This window comes from Lampetra planeri, chromosome 12, assembly GCF_965212315.1.
Source record: "Lampetra planeri chromosome 12, kcLamPlan1.2.h2, whole genome shotgun sequence".
Classification (NCBI taxonomy): domain Eukaryota; kingdom Metazoa; phylum Chordata; class Hyperoartia; order Petromyzontiformes; family Petromyzontidae; genus Lampetra; species Lampetra planeri.
The window spans coordinates 2,225,148-2,245,395 of record NC_136118.1 but is presented as its reverse complement, the minus strand read 5'-3'; the positions used below and the strand labels follow the sequence as shown (position 1 = coordinate 2,245,395).

General features: G+C 50.3%; 1 protein-coding gene across 1 annotated transcript; it reads right to left on the bottom strand.

Moving 5' to 3' along the window:
* Nucleotides 1-723: 723 nt before the first annotated feature.
* Nucleotides 724-19,430, bottom strand: LOC144721506 (vesicular integral-membrane protein VIP36-like). The gene is made up of 8 exons (XM_078599176.1): nt 17,380-19,430; nt 12,264-12,382; nt 8,545-8,662; nt 7,480-7,562; nt 6,955-7,116; nt 4,874-4,988; nt 4,240-4,359; nt 724-3,566 (listed from the first exon to the last, which is right to left on the bottom strand). Exons 1-8 carry the CDS (start codon nt 17,498-17,500, stop codon nt 3,403-3,405), a joined length of 1,002 nt encoding a protein of 333 aa, XP_078455302.1. The 5' UTR covers nt 17,501-19,430; the 3' UTR covers nt 724-3,402.
* Nucleotides 19,431-20,248: the final 818 nt, after the last annotated feature.

Sequence of the window (20,248 nt, the reverse complement as noted above, 5' to 3'; positions counted from 1 at the left end):
TGGCCAGGTCGCTGCTGAAAAAGAGCTACGTAGTTCAGCGAGGGCCTAACCTGGTAAAATAAAAACACGTGTATAGTTTCGTTGAGAACTGCAAGTGGGTTCGTGAACTCGTTCCAATCTGCACACAATACCAGCGGGGATTTACATTGCGGCGGGTAAACGCAACGCCATCGCAAGATCTCCGAGAGGTTTCCCCCCTCGCATGTTTCCTGACGCACGCACGGCAAAACCAAAACTCTGCATTCTCCGAGACGCCTACCACCAAACGTCCGCACGCAGTCGGACCCTTATGAAATTTGGCGAGGCTTTCACGGAATTGCACACATTATCTTATAAGCCTATATCGCAAATTGCGTGAACAAATTCCCGTGAGCCAGTCATCCGGAATGCGACCGATTATTTGCGAGAAATCTCGCAAGCTAAGACGGCGTTCAGCCTGTCCGGCGCTTAGATGGTGAATCACCGTGCACAACAGGTTGCTGCGAAGCTGAGAGGTGGGCGGCTGGGAAATCAATTCGTCTGCGCTTCCCATCCTCACCGACCCGTACTGACCAGCGTGGCGAAGTATGGACAAAATTAGACCGTAAGACGCGTCGCACGGCGTTGGGATGCTTGTGGTCGCCGTTCCACCATTGGGGGAATGGTAGCAGCGCGCCACGCCGTGGACTGAACCGTGCATTGCATGTACAAACGCGTCACGACACGAACTCTCAAGCGCTATGCCACATTTCAACGGGACTTTATTGAAACACGCACACACACGCAAGTCCAGAGTTCTTGAGGAAGAGGCCCATCTGAAGAGAGAGGCATGCAGTCAAACGAGGCAAACACAAATTTAGTGGTTTTAAAACGCCACGACACGAACAGTGGCGTAGCTATCCAGTGCGCAGGTGCTGGCGTGTACCTAAAACGGGGCCCACGAACCAGTAAGGGCCAGGCGCCGGGCAATGAGGAGGGAGTTTTACAGGGACCTCCTATAAATTCAGCCCTTAGAACGAGGGCCCATGGCAACCACACGCAACCGCTAATGCTCAAGGCATTTGAATGTTCCTCTGCGGCTGATTTTTGGTGAAGACGCACCAACGGCCTCCATCGCCAACAACGGGGAGGGGGGGGGACGTTCTGTCAATTCAACGCAACCAGTTTTTGGTCGTTCCGCCAAGATGTGAAGGTGGCCCAAAGTTGAGTCCTCCTGGTTTAATCGGGCGTTGAGCAGAGTTGTCCTGGGTGCTGGTGTTGGCAGCCCTGAGCCAATGGTGAAAATTCCACATTCCAATGCCACGGGCCAGTCTTAGTACAGAACCACCACTGTTAATATTTACCGCGGAGAGATTAATGGCCGAGGTTACCAGAGTCCCGATGAAATGCTATAGTTTTTAATCCAATGTGACTTTGTAAACGTTTTGTATTAACTTTTTTTTGTTAAAAACAAAACAGATTTTTTTTTTTAAATAAACACAATCGGCTAACAATCGTTAAATAAAATTAATCGGCTAATTACTGAAAATCGGGTAAACGTCGCAAGACTCTTGAGCGAGCGTCTCCCCTGCTCACACGTGAGACATCCAACACAACTTCACATCAGGAAAATTGGACTTCGCGCCAAAGTGTTTCACCAAACACAAGAGCCCACCCCCCTCCACTGGCTCTAGCCAGAGAGGGAGCCGTATCGACGAGCGTCTTGATAATAGCCCACGCTCTGAACACCGGCACCAAACCCGATCCCCCATCCGCACGCAACGTTCATCAGAGTTGAGTGCAGGCTGAAGAGACCGGGAGACCCGTGTGGTGGTGATATAGAGTGTAACAAAAATATACTGCATCATTTGGAAAAGGAATCTCGACAGTGATTGACAAAGCTTGCGGAAAGAGTGGACCTATTTTTTGTGACGTGGATGAATTGATGACGAAATGATGATGTGGTTTCATGGTTGTTGATGACAGAAATCAACTCGTGACGTTACGATAAGTGACGTTATTAAATGTGCCGATGACGTGGTTGAATGGTGGTTGGTGATAGCGGTAAAATGGTAACGACGTGGATGAGATGATGTGTGGTTGAGAGAATCCGCAACACAAAGCTCAAGGCAGTCGGGAACAACGGAGTCTGAGACTCGGGAGCGAAACTGCCTGGAGGAGCTCAACGCCGGGTGATTATTCCACGAAAACGATCTCGGTGAGCAATGTACGACTTTACGCGCATGCACTGCGGCGCACTACACATTCACTTTTGATTATCTCAATATTCCCCAGTGTTATCACCACCCTCGATAAACATTCCCCGATGCCTCCCCCCACCCCCCCCCCTACGATCGATCGGACACCCCGCCTCTCGCCCAATCCAGGTGAAGGTTTTAACCGGGTCGCGGTTCGTTCGGTGTCGGTCACCCGCAGAGCGCAGCGTTCGCGCTGCGTGGGATCGGTGCGGGTACGATCCCTCTGCGTTTCGTCACGTTGAACTCTGATCCGGCTGCCAGAAGGGGACCATGTCAAGACTTTGGCTTCTGAAGTTTTCTTGAGGCTGCTTCTAGTAGTAGTAAAAAAAAAAATCGTATGGGTTCAGCGTTGAAGCAGGCTCAGGGCCTATGTTGACAGTGACCTCTCCTCCTCTTGTCTGGAATCGCCTCGTTTGACGGATTTCCTTACTCGCTTGAAAATTACAAGCATGCTGGAACGTCAAGGGGGGGACCTGGATGGAAAAGTATTAATTGTAAAAAAAGTCGAGGCTCCATCCTGCTCTTACTAGCGTGGGACGGTGAGCAACGCCGTTGTTGGTCCCTAAAAAGGTTGTGGGAATTCCACATTGCTATGGCGGGAGGTTCAGTTAAATCCACAGGGCAACCACTGGGATTTTCCCCACAAGCGGCCGTCATTTTATGAAATAGTGACGGAGGGGGAGGGTCAGGGGAGGTTGAAATAGCAACTTTCAGACTGCGAGTCGGAGCAACGCTCAGTTCGCAATCTTCGCTCAAACGAGCTGCAGGGGCAGAGCAGCCCACCCTTGATGGCGCTGCTGAGACAACTGTGGAAATTTCACGTTCCCCACAGTGAGTGACAATCTCATCCATCGATTGGACAACCAACACTGAACTTCCCACAAAGTGGTAATTATTTCATAACCCCCCCCCGCCACCTAGCCAAAGGTTCTCTAAGGGCTTTGTAAACAGACGAGTTCTATCCCCTAACGGTATCTCGCTCTACAGTTTGCGCCTTTCAGACGCCCGCTACATTCGGTTAAATAGCGCCTATGTTACAACAACAACAGTGCCTTGACCCGGATGGGTGGGTGTCAGGTGGGTGCTGGGGAGCGGAAGGGCCTGGGTGGGTGGGTAAGGACAGATGGATTGGTGGGTCGGTGACGGGAGGGAGGCTGTGGGGCTGGATGGTGGGGGGCGCTGCGGTTCAGTAGAAGCGCTTGCGGCTGTGCTCCTGGCGGCGCTGGTAGATGAGGAGGCCCACGACGGCGCACACGACCACGGCGAGCAGCGCGCACAGCAGCAGCAGGAAGAGGCGCCAGCCGGACATTGGGGCGGTGCGGGCCGAGCCCGTCGAGTCGTCCGCGCTCGCTGCAGGGGAAACATTTGCGTCAGCGACGGCACCGTCACCGCCGACAAAAATGACTTTGCGATTTTCTACCTGTGACGCAGCGCGCACGGGAGATTTGCTCTCGCTCTCTCGAAGGACCACGGACAAGCAGGAAGAAAGCCACGAGCCGGCAACAACAGTTGCCAAAGCTCCGCGGTCCTCTCTATATATACGTTAAGGTGTTATTGGCTAGCGAAGTGTTTACATGCGGGAGGAAACCAGAGGATCTGGAGAAAACTAACAAGTGCGAGGGAGTCAAATTTTTGCTGTACTACCTGCTCCTGGTGAGCCAGTGTATGGCTCCTCAACACCCGTGCGGGAGGGAGCTCGGCAATATTTGTGCAAGCCACAAACCCACAGGGGGTTGGCCAAAAGCCACCACTGCCCAGCTATCACCAACTACTCTCACTCCCACTAACACCACTGTCACCAACACCATCACTATCGCTAACACCACCGTCACCGACACCATCACTCCCGCTCACACCAGTCACCAACACTATCACTACCGCTGTTACGACTACTGCCGCCATAACCAACCACCCACCCTCACTCTCGTGAATATTACCGTTTCCCTATTTTTTGTTTACACCGATTTCTACCCCCCATCTTTGTAGCCCGGCACCCGGGCTCCCTCGCGCAAGGCCGACTCACCGCGCTGGACGAGCGAGAGGTCGACCGCCGGGAGGACACTGCTCCGGTCGACCTCGGAGTCCTCCGCTGGGCGCTCCACGCTCAGCTCGTAGAGCTTCAGCGAGACGACGTCGTGGTTGTCTGGGGAGGGAGCAGGAGTTCAGGAGCAAGGGGTGGGGGGAGGGCGGAGGTTAACATGTTAATAGCCCACGTCGGTTTTCCTCCCCTATATTATTTCAGGGGTTTTTAGCGGGGTCACCGTGGTGGACAAGAGCAGGCTATGTTGAAAATTCAAAACTGCCAAATGCTGGAGAATGATGGAGATGGCGAGTGATGATTGATGATGAGATGAATGAACCCTTAATCGGGATATGAAACCATAACGATGGATGAAGGCTGGATGGCAGATGAACAATGATGTTAAATGATGAATGACCGATGATGATAATAATGTTGAATGGATGAATAGATGATGATGAACCATCGATGGGTGATGCATGAGTAATGCTGCTGCCGATATAAATAATTATGAAGTCCGACGACTACGATGACGAATGAACAATGGGAGAGATAATAACGACCGATGACCATGACGGGAGACCTGGACCGTGACACGCTGTGGCACCGACGACATGTCCGCGCAACACGTACGCACCGGAAAGGTCCCCCGTGACGGCGGACGCGCCAAAGTGGTATCCTGTGGGCAGCGAGACCCCCGCCACGTCCAGGCACTCCCTCCACTCGTCACGGTTATCCACGTCGAGCATCACCTGGCAGGGACGAACGCACAAACGCACGCACATGCACACACACACACATCGACATACGAACAACAACAGCAGTCGCCATTTCGGCACTAACTGATGGTGACATCATCGTGACACTTGTGCCAGGCTGGGTGCGCTTCGAGGCTGCGTGAAATGCCGAAGGACCACGTGAAGTGGGTGGGGGTTCACGAAACAAGTCCCTGGCGTTATCGGTTAAATGACCGACACGCCTGGCAGGTGCTGCATCGCCGTGCCACCACCTTGCCGTGTTTCAGAACACGCCGACACATACCGTACGGCTCGTCTCTATGCCGCTAACAACCACCACCCCCCCTCCCCCTATCAACACCCCCCCCCCTCCGCAGTGATGAGATGAATTGCCGCAATTTTGGGGTTGCGATTCTATCCAGGAATCTATTATTTTTTACATCCTTTTTGATTGCTTCGTTTGTGCCGTTTCTCAATCACTCCGTCCTTTGGTACAAGTTCGTCTGCTGCGACCGCCCCAAGATGTAACGTAGAAAATAACACAACTTTTACAGCGTGCGGTGAGATAATGGAACCTCACGCGCGCACGAATCAATGCGTGTATAGTGAAGCGAGACAACATATTTGTGATTGATGATCCATGTATCGTCGATACAAGGTACGGAACATGTATCGTTACATGGTAGGCAACACTTGATACGTATGTATACCGTGGAGGTGGAGCGGTGGTGGCATCGTGGTTCGTGCACTGCGCTGTGAACCTGGCGAATTTGATTCCCAGCCGCGGCTATCGTTAGTGCCAAGCGATAGATCTCAACCAATCCTGGGTAACATCTCCTGCCACAACCCCCCCCCCCCCACCAAAAGCTTCACCTACCCACACTGACCATAGCGAAGCATGGTCAAACAGCTCCCAAGACCAACAAGGAACTGGGAGGCTTGTATTCAGCAGTGGATCGACCAAGGACTCTCAAATATTATGAGTATTGTAAACTGTATACCGAGCGAGCGTGACTTAGTGTGTTGTGGTGCAGCGTGTCGTATTCAATGGGGTTTAGGGAGACAGGGTGCATTGTGATGCATTCATTGTGGGTCACCGAGTCATGGTCCAGGGTATATTGTGTTGCGGTATGTGGAGTTGAGAGTGCTGGTATTGTGTAATGTCTTGTATTGTGCTGTAGGCTATAATAGTGTAATCATCACACGGCACTGTGCGATGTAATGATTCGGACTGTAATGGGCGTCACTGTTGCGGACGGTATTGTCTCACCCGGCTTTTGTAATCCCACGGCCACGTCAAACTACACCTGCCCTTCCGGATGTAAACACAACAAATAACAAAAATTAAACTGCTGATCCTAATCCTATCCCAGGTCAGCTTAACCCACAAATCTATTGTTGCATTAAATGTAATGCTGTGTCAAGTATTTAAAGGCTATTTTGCCTCTTTTTCTGAACGTATCCAAATTGTGCTATTGGCGTCAGGTCAGGAAACCAAGCCATGCACTCTCCCGAAGCAGCACCACTCTGTGTACGAGAGAACGGCCCACGGAATCAGACATCACAGAACTTCCTCCGAGATCTCAGGGTGAGCTCCGTCTTGACCGGCGCCTGGACTGCTCTCAAACACAGAGCATTGGTTGGCGTCGGCTTACAGAATCAGAACATTTATTTATATTGGAGGAATCCGATGAGCTGTAAAGTTATTTTTCACAGATGTCCCGTAGTTATCGGCAAGGCGAGGCCTACCAGCAGGTAGGGCCCTGTGCCTTGCCTAGTTTTCCTACAGGGTCCACTGCCCCCCTGGCACAGCTGCAGGTATGCCGGTGGCCGTCGGCGCTGGGCATCGTATACATCACAACGCAAACCGTACGACGTGACGCGACGTCCTTCACAGTCGTTGTACACAAACGACCCGGACGCGGGTAACCGACGTCGCATGGTCGCACCACGTTGCCGCCACCGCCGCCGCAGCGCTGACCGTCAGCCGCTGGCGGGAGTAGCGCACGGCCATGTAGGTGTCGTAGTCCTTGTTGCGCAGGTCGGCGTAGCAGCCGCCGATCTCCGTCGTCTTGCCGTCCTTGCTGTGGTCGTAGCGCAGGGAGCCGTTGTTCACCATGGCCGTCACAAACGGGAACAAGCGCTGGCGGTGGGCGGAGGGTGAAGGTCGTGAGAGGTCAGAGCTGGGCGACGTACAACCTGTGAACCCCATCGCCTCGTGGCCGCCTCCCAGCACGAGCGTTTGACATTTTAACGATGCAGAGATGAATCGGCATGTGTGGTTTGTTCAGTGTGCTGTTAAAAACCCGGTGCCGGTAACTGTGGCCGGGAATCAGACTCGGGTCAACAGGTTCATAGCACCACACAATGCGTTAGTAGTCATTGTGCCAGCATTCCAACACATTTGTCTGTTAGAAAGCAGTGTTAATGACTAATCATGTGATTTTTAAAATGTATTATTATCGGTTACGGTTGGGGGGGGGGGAGATTGGGATGTGGGGCTCACATCGTGATCGTCAAAGTCGTTGCGGTAGGTGTCCACAAAGATAGCAAGCCCGTGGAACGGGTCCCTGCTGCCAAACACCGATCCTGAAACACAAGCACAGTGCAGTCACTGGTGACTGGACTGAGAGCGCGCCAACCTGCTCCACTCAATAACCCAGCTTAATCAGTCAGACTCAGAAGATTTATTTATACGGGAGGAATCTGATGAGCTATAAAGCTCTGTTTTTGTAGATGTCCAGTCGGGGTGGGTCAAACAATACAATCGGAGTGCAAAGTAGAGGAAAGGTAAATAAAGCACTTAAAAATATACAAATTAAACGACACCATTTTTATCTTACCAGGTAAAGCCCATTGAGGTATCAACTTGTTTTTCAGAAGCCACCTGGCCATAAATAATAGCGCAACAAAGTGGCTCATCATGTGGAAATGTATAGCGAGCCAATGGACCTCCGTGCGAGTCTATAGACCTCGATATAAGTAACTGGCGAGTCACTACACTTGAGAACCGACTTTGATCACAGGCGCCCGACACCAGGATTCAATCCGAGGATTCGAACCGCGGCTCTCCAAGGTGCCTGCTCAACGCTCTGACCTCCGAGCCACCCGGCCACACCAACCGTGCGTTTTCTTATCCTTTCCGCTGCTCACAGCGGGGCCGGCTGTACCGGGTGGACAGCTGGCCATTTTGTTTTTGGCCTGAACAAATAAGACTTGCCTGTATCGGTCACGCACGCATAAAACGCGACGACTGAGGCTACTCACAATGATAGCAGACACCAGCAGCTCCTTGAACAATACCGGAACGGTTTGTCAGGACCACAACAGTGCTACTTTTTACAATGAATACATCGTTAAAAATTGTATAAAAATGTAATAATTTGCAGCCCTGTGTCAACACTACTCTGAATTAAGGTGAGTGTGAGGGAGGGGTATGAGCAGGGGAAGGCAGCACGGGTTCAAACATTATTCGCCTCCGACGTCAGCCGTGGTAGGGAATGGAACTTGAGCCGCCGGGTTCGTGGTGTAGTTGCGCTAATCGCGGCGCCACCGTTCACTTGCGGCTCACCCAGCTGCATCTTGTCCTTGGTGTACCACACGGCGAAGCCGTCCCCGTGCAGGTTCTTCTTGCCCTGACCGTGCACCTTGAAGTGCACGTGCATCTCCCAGTCCGTCACGTGGCACGGCTGCAGAGAAGTACATCGGATAGTTTGTTTAAACGATCCATTTTTTGTTGTTGTAAATGTTCCCCAATTTTATCCCGAATCTGCTCCCGGCGTGACGCCACTAGACAAATAACCCGTTCGGAACGCTCACTGAGCAGTGCAACCCTTTGCGTTGGAGAACGGCCCCAGGAAGCAGACATGGAAGAGCTACCTCTGATATCCATTCAAGCGACGACGTCCGGTCTTCGCACTAGAGGGCAGCACTCAACCACCCTCTGTATTTGACAGCAATGATCGTCGCTTGGACATTGCTGAATGTATACAAATTAAGTGAAAAACAAATTTTATATGGTGATGTTGGTGATTGGATGGAAGCCACAAACTCACTACACTATGGGTCACTATGCAAGTCTATGGGTCTGTACACACGTCTATGGGTCTCTGTGTGAGAAAGCGCGATGAGGAAGTCACTAACGTCGCTTTCCCAGTTTCTCAACGAATCCACCTGCGTATGACTCCTGAGATTGCATACACATCGAGGCTGAGGGTGTACCCTCCACAACTGGAAGCAATGAGAACCAGCACTAGCAAAGGCAAATTGTCTTTTCTTTTACTACTGATCGTTTTGTTTAAATAACTTTTCCATCAGTTTAACACGGAGGCTTTCGCGATCAATATCATCCATAATAGAGGTTTTTGGGTTAGATCGTGTAAATATATAAATGTGTTGTTAAAACCTGCCACCACCCGACACAGCCAACTAGTGAGGGTTGTCACGTAAATAGAATGTGGCCAATTCGTCACTAGTACAGCACTAGTGTAGTGTGTAGTGTATAGTGTAGAGTATCGTGTATAATGTAGTGTATAGTGTAGTATACTAGTACAGCACACCGGTGTGTTGGAGAGCCAAGCCACATCATTTACAAACTGAGTACGACGTTTCGCCAGTAATGACAACTAGCTTCATCAAGCGACAGCCAGATTTGTGGAGAAGTCTTACTGTTTCGTTCCTTATATAGAGGCGTAGATGTGTTGACCACGCTTCTGCGCTCTTGCACAATGTGGGGGGGGGGGTTAACTGAGGCAACGTACATTATGCATTATACGAGCCCTTTGAACTTGTTCTTCCTGTCTATTGTTTATTAAAATAGCCCTACCAACGGTAATCCCTATTGAAGTACGGCATACATTTAAATAACGTATTATTTGAAGATTCGCTTCCGTGCAGCACTAAGGCGTTAAGCGCTGTTCACCGTCATGTGGTACAACTCTGGTCGTACTTGTAAAACAGATGCTAGGCTCAATGGGCCTTACCAGATGTAATAATAAAGTTTGAGTCTGAACTCTGGGTAAGGCGACTAAAATTATTTATTTTGTATAAATGGGAGCTCCCACTTAGCATTGTTTCCGCAAGTACAAAAAAAATGACAAAGAGTTTTCCGCAGTAGAAATGTGGTTTGACCAGGACGCCCTAAGCAAAAGATCATTTAATCCCCGATTCGTATCTATAACATCAAGACCAAAAACATCCCAAGGAATTGCGCCACCACTCTCTGCACTGCACAAAAACCGTCAAAGAATCCTCGGACGGATCGGTTCACGGGCGACATCTGCTTGCGGTGAACGCCATCGTTCCCCCACCGAGATTTGGCCACGAACGCCGGACGACCTCCACCCACCGCACCTGGTTAATTTCAATTCACAATGAGCCAGACATCATACATGTCGCGACTTGCGGTGGGGGGGGGCAACGACTTCAGGGCCGTATCAGGCCGATCACTCTCCCAGGTCTGGCCGCATGCGAGGCCAGGTTGATGCAACCTCGCACGGTGTCACAGAGCGAGGCCAAGTTGATGCGACCTCGTACGGTGTCACGGAACTCTTATTTACACAGCCGCGTGTCGCCACGCGGGTGCTCCAACTGTACGGAAGGAAGATATGGGGCGGAAGTGGAAGCCGATCTGTGTGTGTCTGGACACAAAGGTGGCCGACGGAGAAATACTAAGCAAGGGGTGGGTGGTGGTGGGAAAGTGAAAGGGATGTGGTGGTGGGGAGTGTGTGCCAATCATCTTATTCAGGGTCCATTCCGTGACCGGCCTACCAACTTCACATGACCCCAAAGTGCACCTAGCCTGGCACAAGCGCCGTGGTGATGTTGTTGTTGTGTGAAGACTAGTTTTGAAAACACTCGTGTTTAAGACGAGTTTAGAAGTGTATAGTGTACAGTCCTATTGCTGGATGAATGCCTCTCCACACTGTCGTTGATGGGGGTTGTTGACCATACCTCACCACGTCGGTCAGCGAGGGTTGATGAACGGGGCTGGCCAACAACGGGTTAAGATATCACTTGCCACCGATTTGAGCCGTCGCCAGGAATCAAACCCAGGAGATCAGGTTCGTAGTGTAGCGAAAGAACCAGTGCGCCTGCCGGCCGGCGTGTATCAACATAAGAAGAGCCAAAAATGTGATATCCGCAAACTCGCTGCCCACTGTCAATTGGGACAAACTGGTGCGGAAATGTGACTAGTTAAAACTGTGGGATGATAGCTACAAATTCAGAATTTACTTACTGCTGGTAGGCTTCGTAATGTTTTATTGGAATATTTAACCTGGATAATGCCTTGAGATGTAACACCTCGTTTGCAAGGATGTCCAGAGTCATTGGTGACTTCAATGACTCACTGTCCAGAGAACCAGTTCAAGGAGGGCAGCTCATTGTCATGCAGGAGCAGTGCCCTGGGGTTTAAAGATGAGGAGGGGGTGGAGGGGTTGGGTGTGGGGAGGGAGGGACCCAAATGCTTTTTTGTGGCTCACCGTCGGACAAAGACGGTCACCGCATCGCGCGCTTTCAGACGCGCCACTGCGGCCGTCTGGAACGCTCTTCCTTCCGATATTAGGAAACCACTGAAGCTATGCACTTTTAAATCTAGACTGAAAACTAATTTCTTTAGAACTGCTTTTCGTGTTTAGTTTGTTGACCTTTCCCCGCATCTACGATTAACGCGGTTGCCTAGGTATGGTGCGAAAGAAATTCAACATACATACATGCTTGGCACTCAAGTTCCTCCTCCTGCACTGTCGATGGTGTAGGTTGTGATGGGCACAGCGAGGGGGTCTATGTGCGTGCGTGTGCCTGAATGGGGGTGGGTGCAAGTGTTTGAACAGTGCTGTTTGCACTCCCGTGTACAGTAGCTGCGCTCTCTGTCAACACTATTATATCTATAAGCACTCCAGGCATTGGCCACTAGAACAATGAAAACGAATTCACATTAGACTACCAGGTGGTCGACTAACACAATTTAGGAATTAAACTATCGAATTTCAGAACTAGGACGAAGAGTGTTCAACTGTGACTTTGGGTCTCAGCATCATCAGCAGTGGAACGTCGACAAATGCCACTGTGTGGGATTGGATTGATTCGTATTCAAATGGGTAGCTGGCGCAATGTGTCAACATCGCCACGAGGGAGATGAAGACGACCAGGCGTGGTACTGGCCACCCACACTATTGTGTGCCGTGCCGGCCTTCATAGGAGGTGCTCACTAACGGCACTTGACCAAACAGTATGTTAAGGCTACACGGGGGACCTTTGTCGTGTGCTGTACGTGCGCTGGCCACGTACCACAGTGTTCCACATGGCACCGAGCTTGCTCTGCTGATCGGCCGTGAGTCGCACGGCGTGGCCAATCACCACCGTGTTGCCCGTGATGTCCCACTGCGCACCTGGCGACGAGCCAACGCCTGTTGGAGGGCACACAAAGACAAAGATCCCCCCCAAGTGTTGTTAGCGAGTGCCTATTAAGGCCAGCACGTCACACGAGGAGGTACAGGTCGTTGAAGCTTATGTATGTGTAGTGACATAGATTAGAAGTTTTCGTGACTGCAGGAATCCATACTCTTTGGTTCTAACGGTAAAGTCACGTAGGTAGAAAAATAAAATAAAAAAAGAAAGTAATTATTTAAAAAAAAAAATTGTTTACCTACGTGACTTTCCTAAAAGAACCAAAAGTATAGTGACATAAAATCGGTCACGTAGCAGCATAGCGCTGGCTGCTGGCAGGGAAGAGGATCTGCAGCTTACAGCAGCCCTGACTGACAGCTGGCCACGTGATAGACCAGAGGGATGTAGGGGAAAGGTCACGGAAGGGACATACCAGGAACCCGCTAGTAGGTTCCAGAAGGGGGCGTGGCCGGGGGCGGAGCCAGGCCACGCTGGCAGTATAAGAGGGGCCCCGGGAGGGGACCTCGGGGCTGTCGTGTGGAGTGGGGGGATCCCCGTCGTGCTGCTGGAGTCTTCACCGTTCTTCTCGTCGTCTTCACCATCTCGGGGTCGCCAGTCAGGCAGTCTACCAGCTGTCCTGACTGAGAACCGTAGTTACTAAGTGTTACTGTCAGGCCGTGTTAATAAACAGAGTACCTCCTACTCTTAGTGTCTCTGAGTCAGTCACTACATATGTATGTTGAACTTCCTTCGCACCATACGTAGCCAACTGTGCTAATCAAAAGCGTAGACGTGGGAGCACAGAAGTACAGTAGAACAATGGATTTACCTGCATTATCCTTTGATGTGCACAATGGAGCCTTGAAAGCCTATAACACCTGTTAAACATGGTGATCACCCAACGAAGTACTGTCCAGCATCGTCCCCGCTTGGCTTCCAATGTTCGTTGACATCGGGTGGACGCACTGTGGGGTGATCTGATCACAGTAGCTGCCGCCTTGTGAGGCAGGAAAATCCCACGTGCCAATTAGTTGTTTTTTCCCTGAGCTATCTCCATATATATAAAAGGCAAAGTTGTGATTATGTGTGTCTGTTGAAAATGTTTAGCATACTTCCCGACATGCAACAAACTTGAAACTTGCCATGTGGGTACTTACCAGACTGTACATCATGCAAAAATTAAAAAAATACACATTTTTTGGGGGGGGGGGGGGGGCTCAATAAATCTGTCATGTGACACGCGCATGTGGAAGCGTCACGCATTATAGTGTAGCGGTTAGCGCGCTGCGCTACGAACCCGGCGACCCGAGTTCCCCTAGGTCGACTCAGCCTCAAATGAGTAACTGGTGTGGTGTGTGAACATCGCCACTGGGGAGACAAAGGCGGCCGGGCGTGGTGATCCAAGTCCCGGGCGAAGCCGGGTAGGAAAGCTAGTGTTTCATATGGTGAAGTGTTGCGTGAAGCAATTCAGGGGAAGTTTAAGGCCGAGTCGGCCTAGGTGGCCAGAGAGCCCACAGATATGGAGGAAACGCAAGGGGAAGGAAGCTTGCGGGATGCAAAAGTCCTTGGAAACGTTCTATTTGAAGCAGTCATCCTAAATAATTACTGCAACCTTGTGCAAAGTTTGCATATTAGTGCTGTTTTTATTTGTGTCTGTATACATTTGCATCCCCACGTCTCTACTCCAGCAATCTGTTTTCTAAGTCTCAATAAGCTCTATTCTGGCTTAAAGAAAATGTAAAAAGGTATTTTTGTACTTAAAACAATGTGGATTTAAGTAGTGTCTAAATATGACATCTCAATTTTCTCTAAAGAGACAGCATGTTTATTTTATAGTGGCAATTATGCGAGTCTGCGGGTCTCTGTGCGAGTCTATGGGTCTCTGTGTGAGCTAATGGGTCTGTACATTTCACAAACGCAGAGCGGGTAACACAAGCGAGGTTACAACTCATACACATGCAGGTATGGGGCTGGAGCGGGATTTATGGGGAGCATTGAACAATCCATTTTTATTTCTGGGCCAGAACAGCAACATGTAGCACATTCAACGATACCAGTCTGTGCACATGGCTAATAAAGGTGAATGATGTGGTAACATACCGATGAAGTACGTATAAAAACTCAACGCATTTGTCAATAACAATGTGGCCTTAAAAGAAAAAAGATATATAATTGGTAACGTTTCAGGAAATAGTCTTTCTGAATAGCACATAAAGAATTCATAGCATGTATCACTTATGGCACATCATGTATGTGCTGTGAAGAGGGGCCATTGCCTGACACGTCTCCTATTATGTTTCCTTTTAAGGCCACAGTCTTCTTAGTTGAATGCATTGAGGTTTTTTGTTAATTAAACTTGCGCCCCACTGCGAGCAAGACATCACCAAATAATGTACTATTGAATAAGGCGAGTGCAGGATGTTGGTGCAATTCCGGTGACGCCAGCTCAGACGTTAGCAACAAGTCAGACTTTTCATCTGATACCATGGGACTGACCTATTTGGGCATGCTCGTCCCCACAATCACACATCAAACAAAGCTGAACACATTTTCAATCAATAAACGACCCTTGCTTATTCTGACCCAAGAGTCAGTGGCCCTCAATTCCTGTAAGCGTGAGCTTATCGTCAAAGTTAGACTCCTGTCACAGTGGTAAGGTCAATCCCACTACAAAGACATCGTGGTTGTTAGCAATGTTACTATTGGGATTTTGCTGCAGCAGACCCTGTCCGGGGTTTGGCGACTCAGAAAAAAAGTGACCGCATCCGGCACACCACCTCCAGTAGACCTCTCCTTATGGCTGTGGCAACTATTTTTTATTTTATTTTACCAGGTAAGCTATATACATATTTTTGAGAAGTGACCTGGCCACAAATGATAGCTCAATGAAATGGCTTATCATGTGCAAATGTTTCGCAGCCAAACACTCCAAATGCATGTTTTTAAATGTGGAGGGAAAAACCGGAGGACCCGGAGAAAAATCCACGCGACCACGGGGAGGATATGAAACTCCAAACATACAGCAGGTGTCAGGGTCGAACCCACGACATCCTGCACACCAGGCGAGGTAGTTCGCATCTTACCACCACGGCGCTTATTGGTCAAGTGCCTAACCCAGCCGACAAAGTCGATCCGGGAAATAATTGGTTACAATTAAAGCGATGAATAAAATACTCACTGCACAAGTCTAAGGCCCACCGCCTTATAAAGATGTACATTAAATATACGGTGACAATTAAGTGATAAATGTTCGTCATCATGTGCCACTCCAGCTAAACGAGATGCACTGGTCGTGGTGGTGGATAGTGGAAATGGGACAAGCACCGTCAAAACCCCCAATGTAAGCGCATGTCCGGTACGTCAACTGTACGTCTAGCAATACCGGCCTCAAAACAAATAACATGCTGACTTAGCCTTTAACCAAATCACCCGCAATGCACCCGATCTCGTCAGATCTGGGGAGCTAAACAGGTTTTTGACTCTGCACAGTGCTTGGAGATAGGTGACCACCATGAATTAAACACATTCCTGCGGAGGGAGCTGGTAGGAACGTTGTGTTGCTCGGTCAATGGCCAGGGTCAACGGCGGCGTGGTGTATTCCGCAAATATGCCCGACTGTGAGGGCGGTCACAAGCCGGCGTGAGTAGGTTAAACGTTGAGTTTTATAAGGGCACCACGGGGTGACCAGCCCCTCCCCACCAAGCCCCTCCCCACCCAGCCCCACCCCTCCCACCCCCCACCCAGCCCCACCCTCCCCAGCCAGCTCCTCCCTCCCCTCCCTCCCCTTTCCACCCAGCCCCACCCCTCCCATTTTTGGATGCACGACGGACGGACACAATAATCCCCTGTGGGCTGGTAGAACCAGGTGGTTCCTACCAGTATAATAATAATAGGTGTGATAGGCTGCTGTGGCGCTATGTTGTCAACAGAGGGCAGTGTACGAAAATCAGCGGTTGCATGGTCTCTACTGTTGACCCACGTCTCTGTTCCTCGCCTTCAACCCAACTCGCACACGCACCAGCGTGGTGAAGTATGGTCAAGTAAACCGGCGTGGGGAGCATCTCATCCAGGTAGTGAACTGACAAGAGGGTCTGCCACACGTGCCTTGTTAAGTCGGTGCGTCACCTGCATGCTAAGCCAAACCCACACCTGTCAACCCCTTATCAGTGCCTACCTTACTAAAGACCAATGCAGACCTTATTGGTCACCCCGTACCCTTATAAATCCCAACGTTCAGCCTACAAAGTTCCATCGCAAGGGAGAAACACAAACAAATATACATTTTTGCCCGTATTGTAACGGCTGTAAGCCGTATGGACCTGAAAACTCAATTTCCCAGCACAAGATTGCGGTTGTATGGGTTGACAGGTATGCATACCGGTTAAAATAGGATAACTATTAATATACAGATGCGATATATTGGCTTTACGTACAGATAACCCAGTCGTTTGATACGCAAGTAATAGCTAGCCTACCAGATAAAGTTGCATACTTACTTCACACAACAAATAGATGGCTTCATATGCATCTACTGTATGCAGTTCACATCCCGGCTTAATTGGGCACAATGGAAATTCACATGTGCATCTTGCTGCCTTCAAGTAAATTTGCTTTTCCATACATTTGTCTTACACATGCAGGTAGTGGCAGATTAGGTTAGCATACACGTAAACATACTGTGTTGAACAATAAGAGTAGGTTTGACGCCCAATGATATACTGCATTGACTTAACACACGCACTGCCTATAAACTACACGTGCCACAAGACGAAACGTTACAGGTGCTGTACTCCAGTGGCTGAAGATGCAGTACAATCCATGTCTCCTATCTCTAATTCTCACCCCTGACCCAGCCCTTGTCACCAGGCTCTGCTCACCAACCTTATTATCCCAAACCCCTCACCCGATCTGACCTCTAACCCTACGCCTAACGTGACCCCGAACGCTGCTCGAGATGACCACCGAACCGAAGCCTGACTCGGCCCCCCCCCCCCCCCCCAGAGCCCCGTGTCCTCACCCTGATAAGGCTTCATGAGGCTGTGCTCCCTCTTGATGAAGTCCCCGTGGTCTCCGTCATCGCCGCGACACGGGGCGAGCAGCAGCAGCAGCAGCCCCAGCATCATCGCCAGCGGCTCCATCGCCTGTCCGGCTGCTCTCGCGTCGGGCGGGCTGATGGTGACCGCAAAGCGACCGGCTGGGCGGCGAGTCGAGTGGTTGACTGATTGGCAGTGAATTTAGTGACTGGGCAGTTTATTCGAGTTGCTGGCTGGGTAAGATGAGTGCCTTACAGAATGTCTGGGAACCAGAGCTGCTTAACAGACCGCAGATCTTTGTGTCTGCCCCAGGGATTGTCTGGCCGACTAATAAGGTAATTGAATATCAGCCTTAGCAACCCACAGTTTGGCTGCTATGTACCTGTCTGATACAGTGACGGCGGCTGATTGTAACTGGCCTTGTGTCTGCCAGACTGAGTGCCTGACTGACTAGCCCGAGTACCTGACACAGGCTGACTGGGTACCTGACAAACTACCTGTAAGACTGCTTGTCCCGAGTGCCCGACGGACTGCCTGCCCTAAGGCACGGCAGGTTGCTTCTAAGACTGCCTGCCCTAGTGACTGACTGAATGAGTAACCCGACTACTGTCACGCTGCCTGACTGCCTAAGTGACTGACTGAATGGTGACTTGATACTATCATCACAGACTGACGGATTTCCCTGGCGACTGGCTACGCTGGTGGCCGACTACCCTGGTAGCTACCTGCCCCAGTGACTGCCTGCCCCAGTGATTGACTGACTACCCCAGTGATCGACTGCCTGCCCCAGTGACTGACTGCCCTAGTAGCTGCCTGCCCCGGTGACTGCCTGCCCCAGTGACTGACTGCCCTGGTAGCTGCCTGCCCCGGTGACTGACTACCCCGGTGATCGACTGCCCTGGTGACTGACTGCCCCGGTGACTGACTACCCCGGTGATCGACTGCCCCGGTGACTGACTGCCCCGGTGACTGACTGCCCTAGTAGCTGCCTGCCCCGGTGACTGCCTGCCCCAGTGACTGACTGCCCTGGTAGCTGCCTGCCCCGGTGACTGACTACCCCGGTGATCGACTGCCCTGGTGACTGACTGCCCCAGTGACTGACTGCCCCAGTGACTGACTACCCCAGTGATCGACTGCCCCGGTGACTGCCACACCGCCGAGTCCTGTGGGTCGCTCTTATTGCTGCTGACATCTCCAGCCCGGGTCCCCGACCACGTGGTGCTTAAGCACGGCTTCACATTTCCCAGAGCGCATGCGCGACCGGTCCCAACTCGGCGCTCTCCCAGTGGTCCGCGCGTTTAAAGAATTGGCCAATCGGACACGAGGCCGTACGCATAAGCGGTGGGGAATCTAGAAGCATGCCTCAGCCAATCTGCGAGCCGTGATGCTAATCGGACGGAAAGAGCGCGGGTTTTTTTGTTTGTTTATTAAACCGCGTTTCGTTACTTGATTGGCCACGTGGGTTAGGTATGATGAGTTGGCTTCCGAGCACCTGTGAAGTTGAGTGTGGTGGTTTTGCACGCCTGTCACCCGTCGATTTGGGGATAGCGGTTGGTCAATAACGTAGACATTTGGGAAGCTAAAAAAAAAGCTGAGCCACACGTCCAGGAGATGGCAGTATAGCAAGTGGGTTCGTGAACCCATCTGTGTGGGCATTTAAGAGCTGTCCAGGATAATTCTTGTTATTTTTTTCCTCCGGATAGTCCAGTTTTTCTCCACACGAAGCAAATCACTTGCATGGTATTGAAATTGGCCAAACATCCCAATGCATGCCCCTCCTATTAAACTAGTCTTGAGACTCAGTGAGGCATTTCGGGAAGAAAAAAAGGCAATATTGTATCTAAAACCATTGTCACATCCCAGCAGAGGTGGGACAAAGTCATTGTTATGCAAGTCCAAGTCGAGTCGCAAGTCATCAAATTCATGACTCGAGTCTGACTCGAGTCCAAGTCACATGACTCGAGTCCACATCTCATAGGTGGGACAAAGTCATTGTTATGCAAGTCCAAGTCGAGTCGCAAGTCATCAAATTCATGACTCGAGTCTGACTCGAGTCCAAGTCACATGACTCGAGTCCACACCTCTGCATCCCAGCATTGTGAGAGGTGGCGGTGGCTTGGGGAGGCCTTCGTCCAGCAGTGGATTGACCATGGCTGATTAATTTTAATTAACGACTTACACAAAGTGTTTGCCACAAATGAACCACAATGCCTTGCTGATCTCGTCAAAGACTATACACTGTCCCACAAACTCCGGTCATCCTAGATGCGGCTTTTGGCTAACCATCGAACAAAGACGGTGACCTCATCGTGCTTTCAGATGCACTTCTGCGGCCATCTGGAACGCTCTTCCAATATCAGGAAGCCACTGGAGCTCTGCACTTTTAAATCTAGATTGAAAACTAATTTCGTTAGAACTGCTTTTTGTGTTCAGTTTGTCCTTCCCCCGCACCTGTGATTAGTGCGGTTTTGGCCACGTATAGTGCGAAATAAGTTCAACATACAGTACATTATTGGTACCTCATTTGCCAGTAAAAAATATGATAATTGTTTTTTTACCCTTTTATCTGGCAACAAAACTGACACCTTTTTTTACGAGGAGTCATGTTTGCATAGACCACAATACCTGCAGTCATAATGCAAACAAAAAACATAACTCTGATAATGAATGCACAGGACAATGCAAACAAAAAACATAACTCTGATAATGAATGCACTGTCCTGTGCATTCATTATCAGTTATGTTTTTTGTTTGCATTATGACTGCAGGTATTGTGGTCTATGCAAACATGACTCCTCGTAAAAAAGGTGTCAGTTTTGTTGCCAGATAAAAGGGTAAAAAAACAATTATACA

What these genes read in the sequence shown, in the direction of transcription:
- LOC144721506 (XM_078599176.1), bottom strand. Translation starts at nt 17,500, where the DNA reads ATGGAGCCGCTGGCGATGATGCTGGGGCTGCTGCTGCTGCTGCTCGCC. An exon ending in CCTCATGAAGCCTTATCAGG is followed by an intron (nt 12,383 to 17,379) that starts GTGAGGACACGG and finishes GCCCTCCAACAG; the next exon opens with GCGTTGGCTCGTCGCCAGGT. An exon ending in CCTCTCGCTCGTCCAGCGCG is followed by an intron (nt 3,567 to 4,239) that starts GTGAGTCGGCCT and finishes TTTCCCCTGCAG; the next exon opens with CGAGCGCGGACGACTCGACG.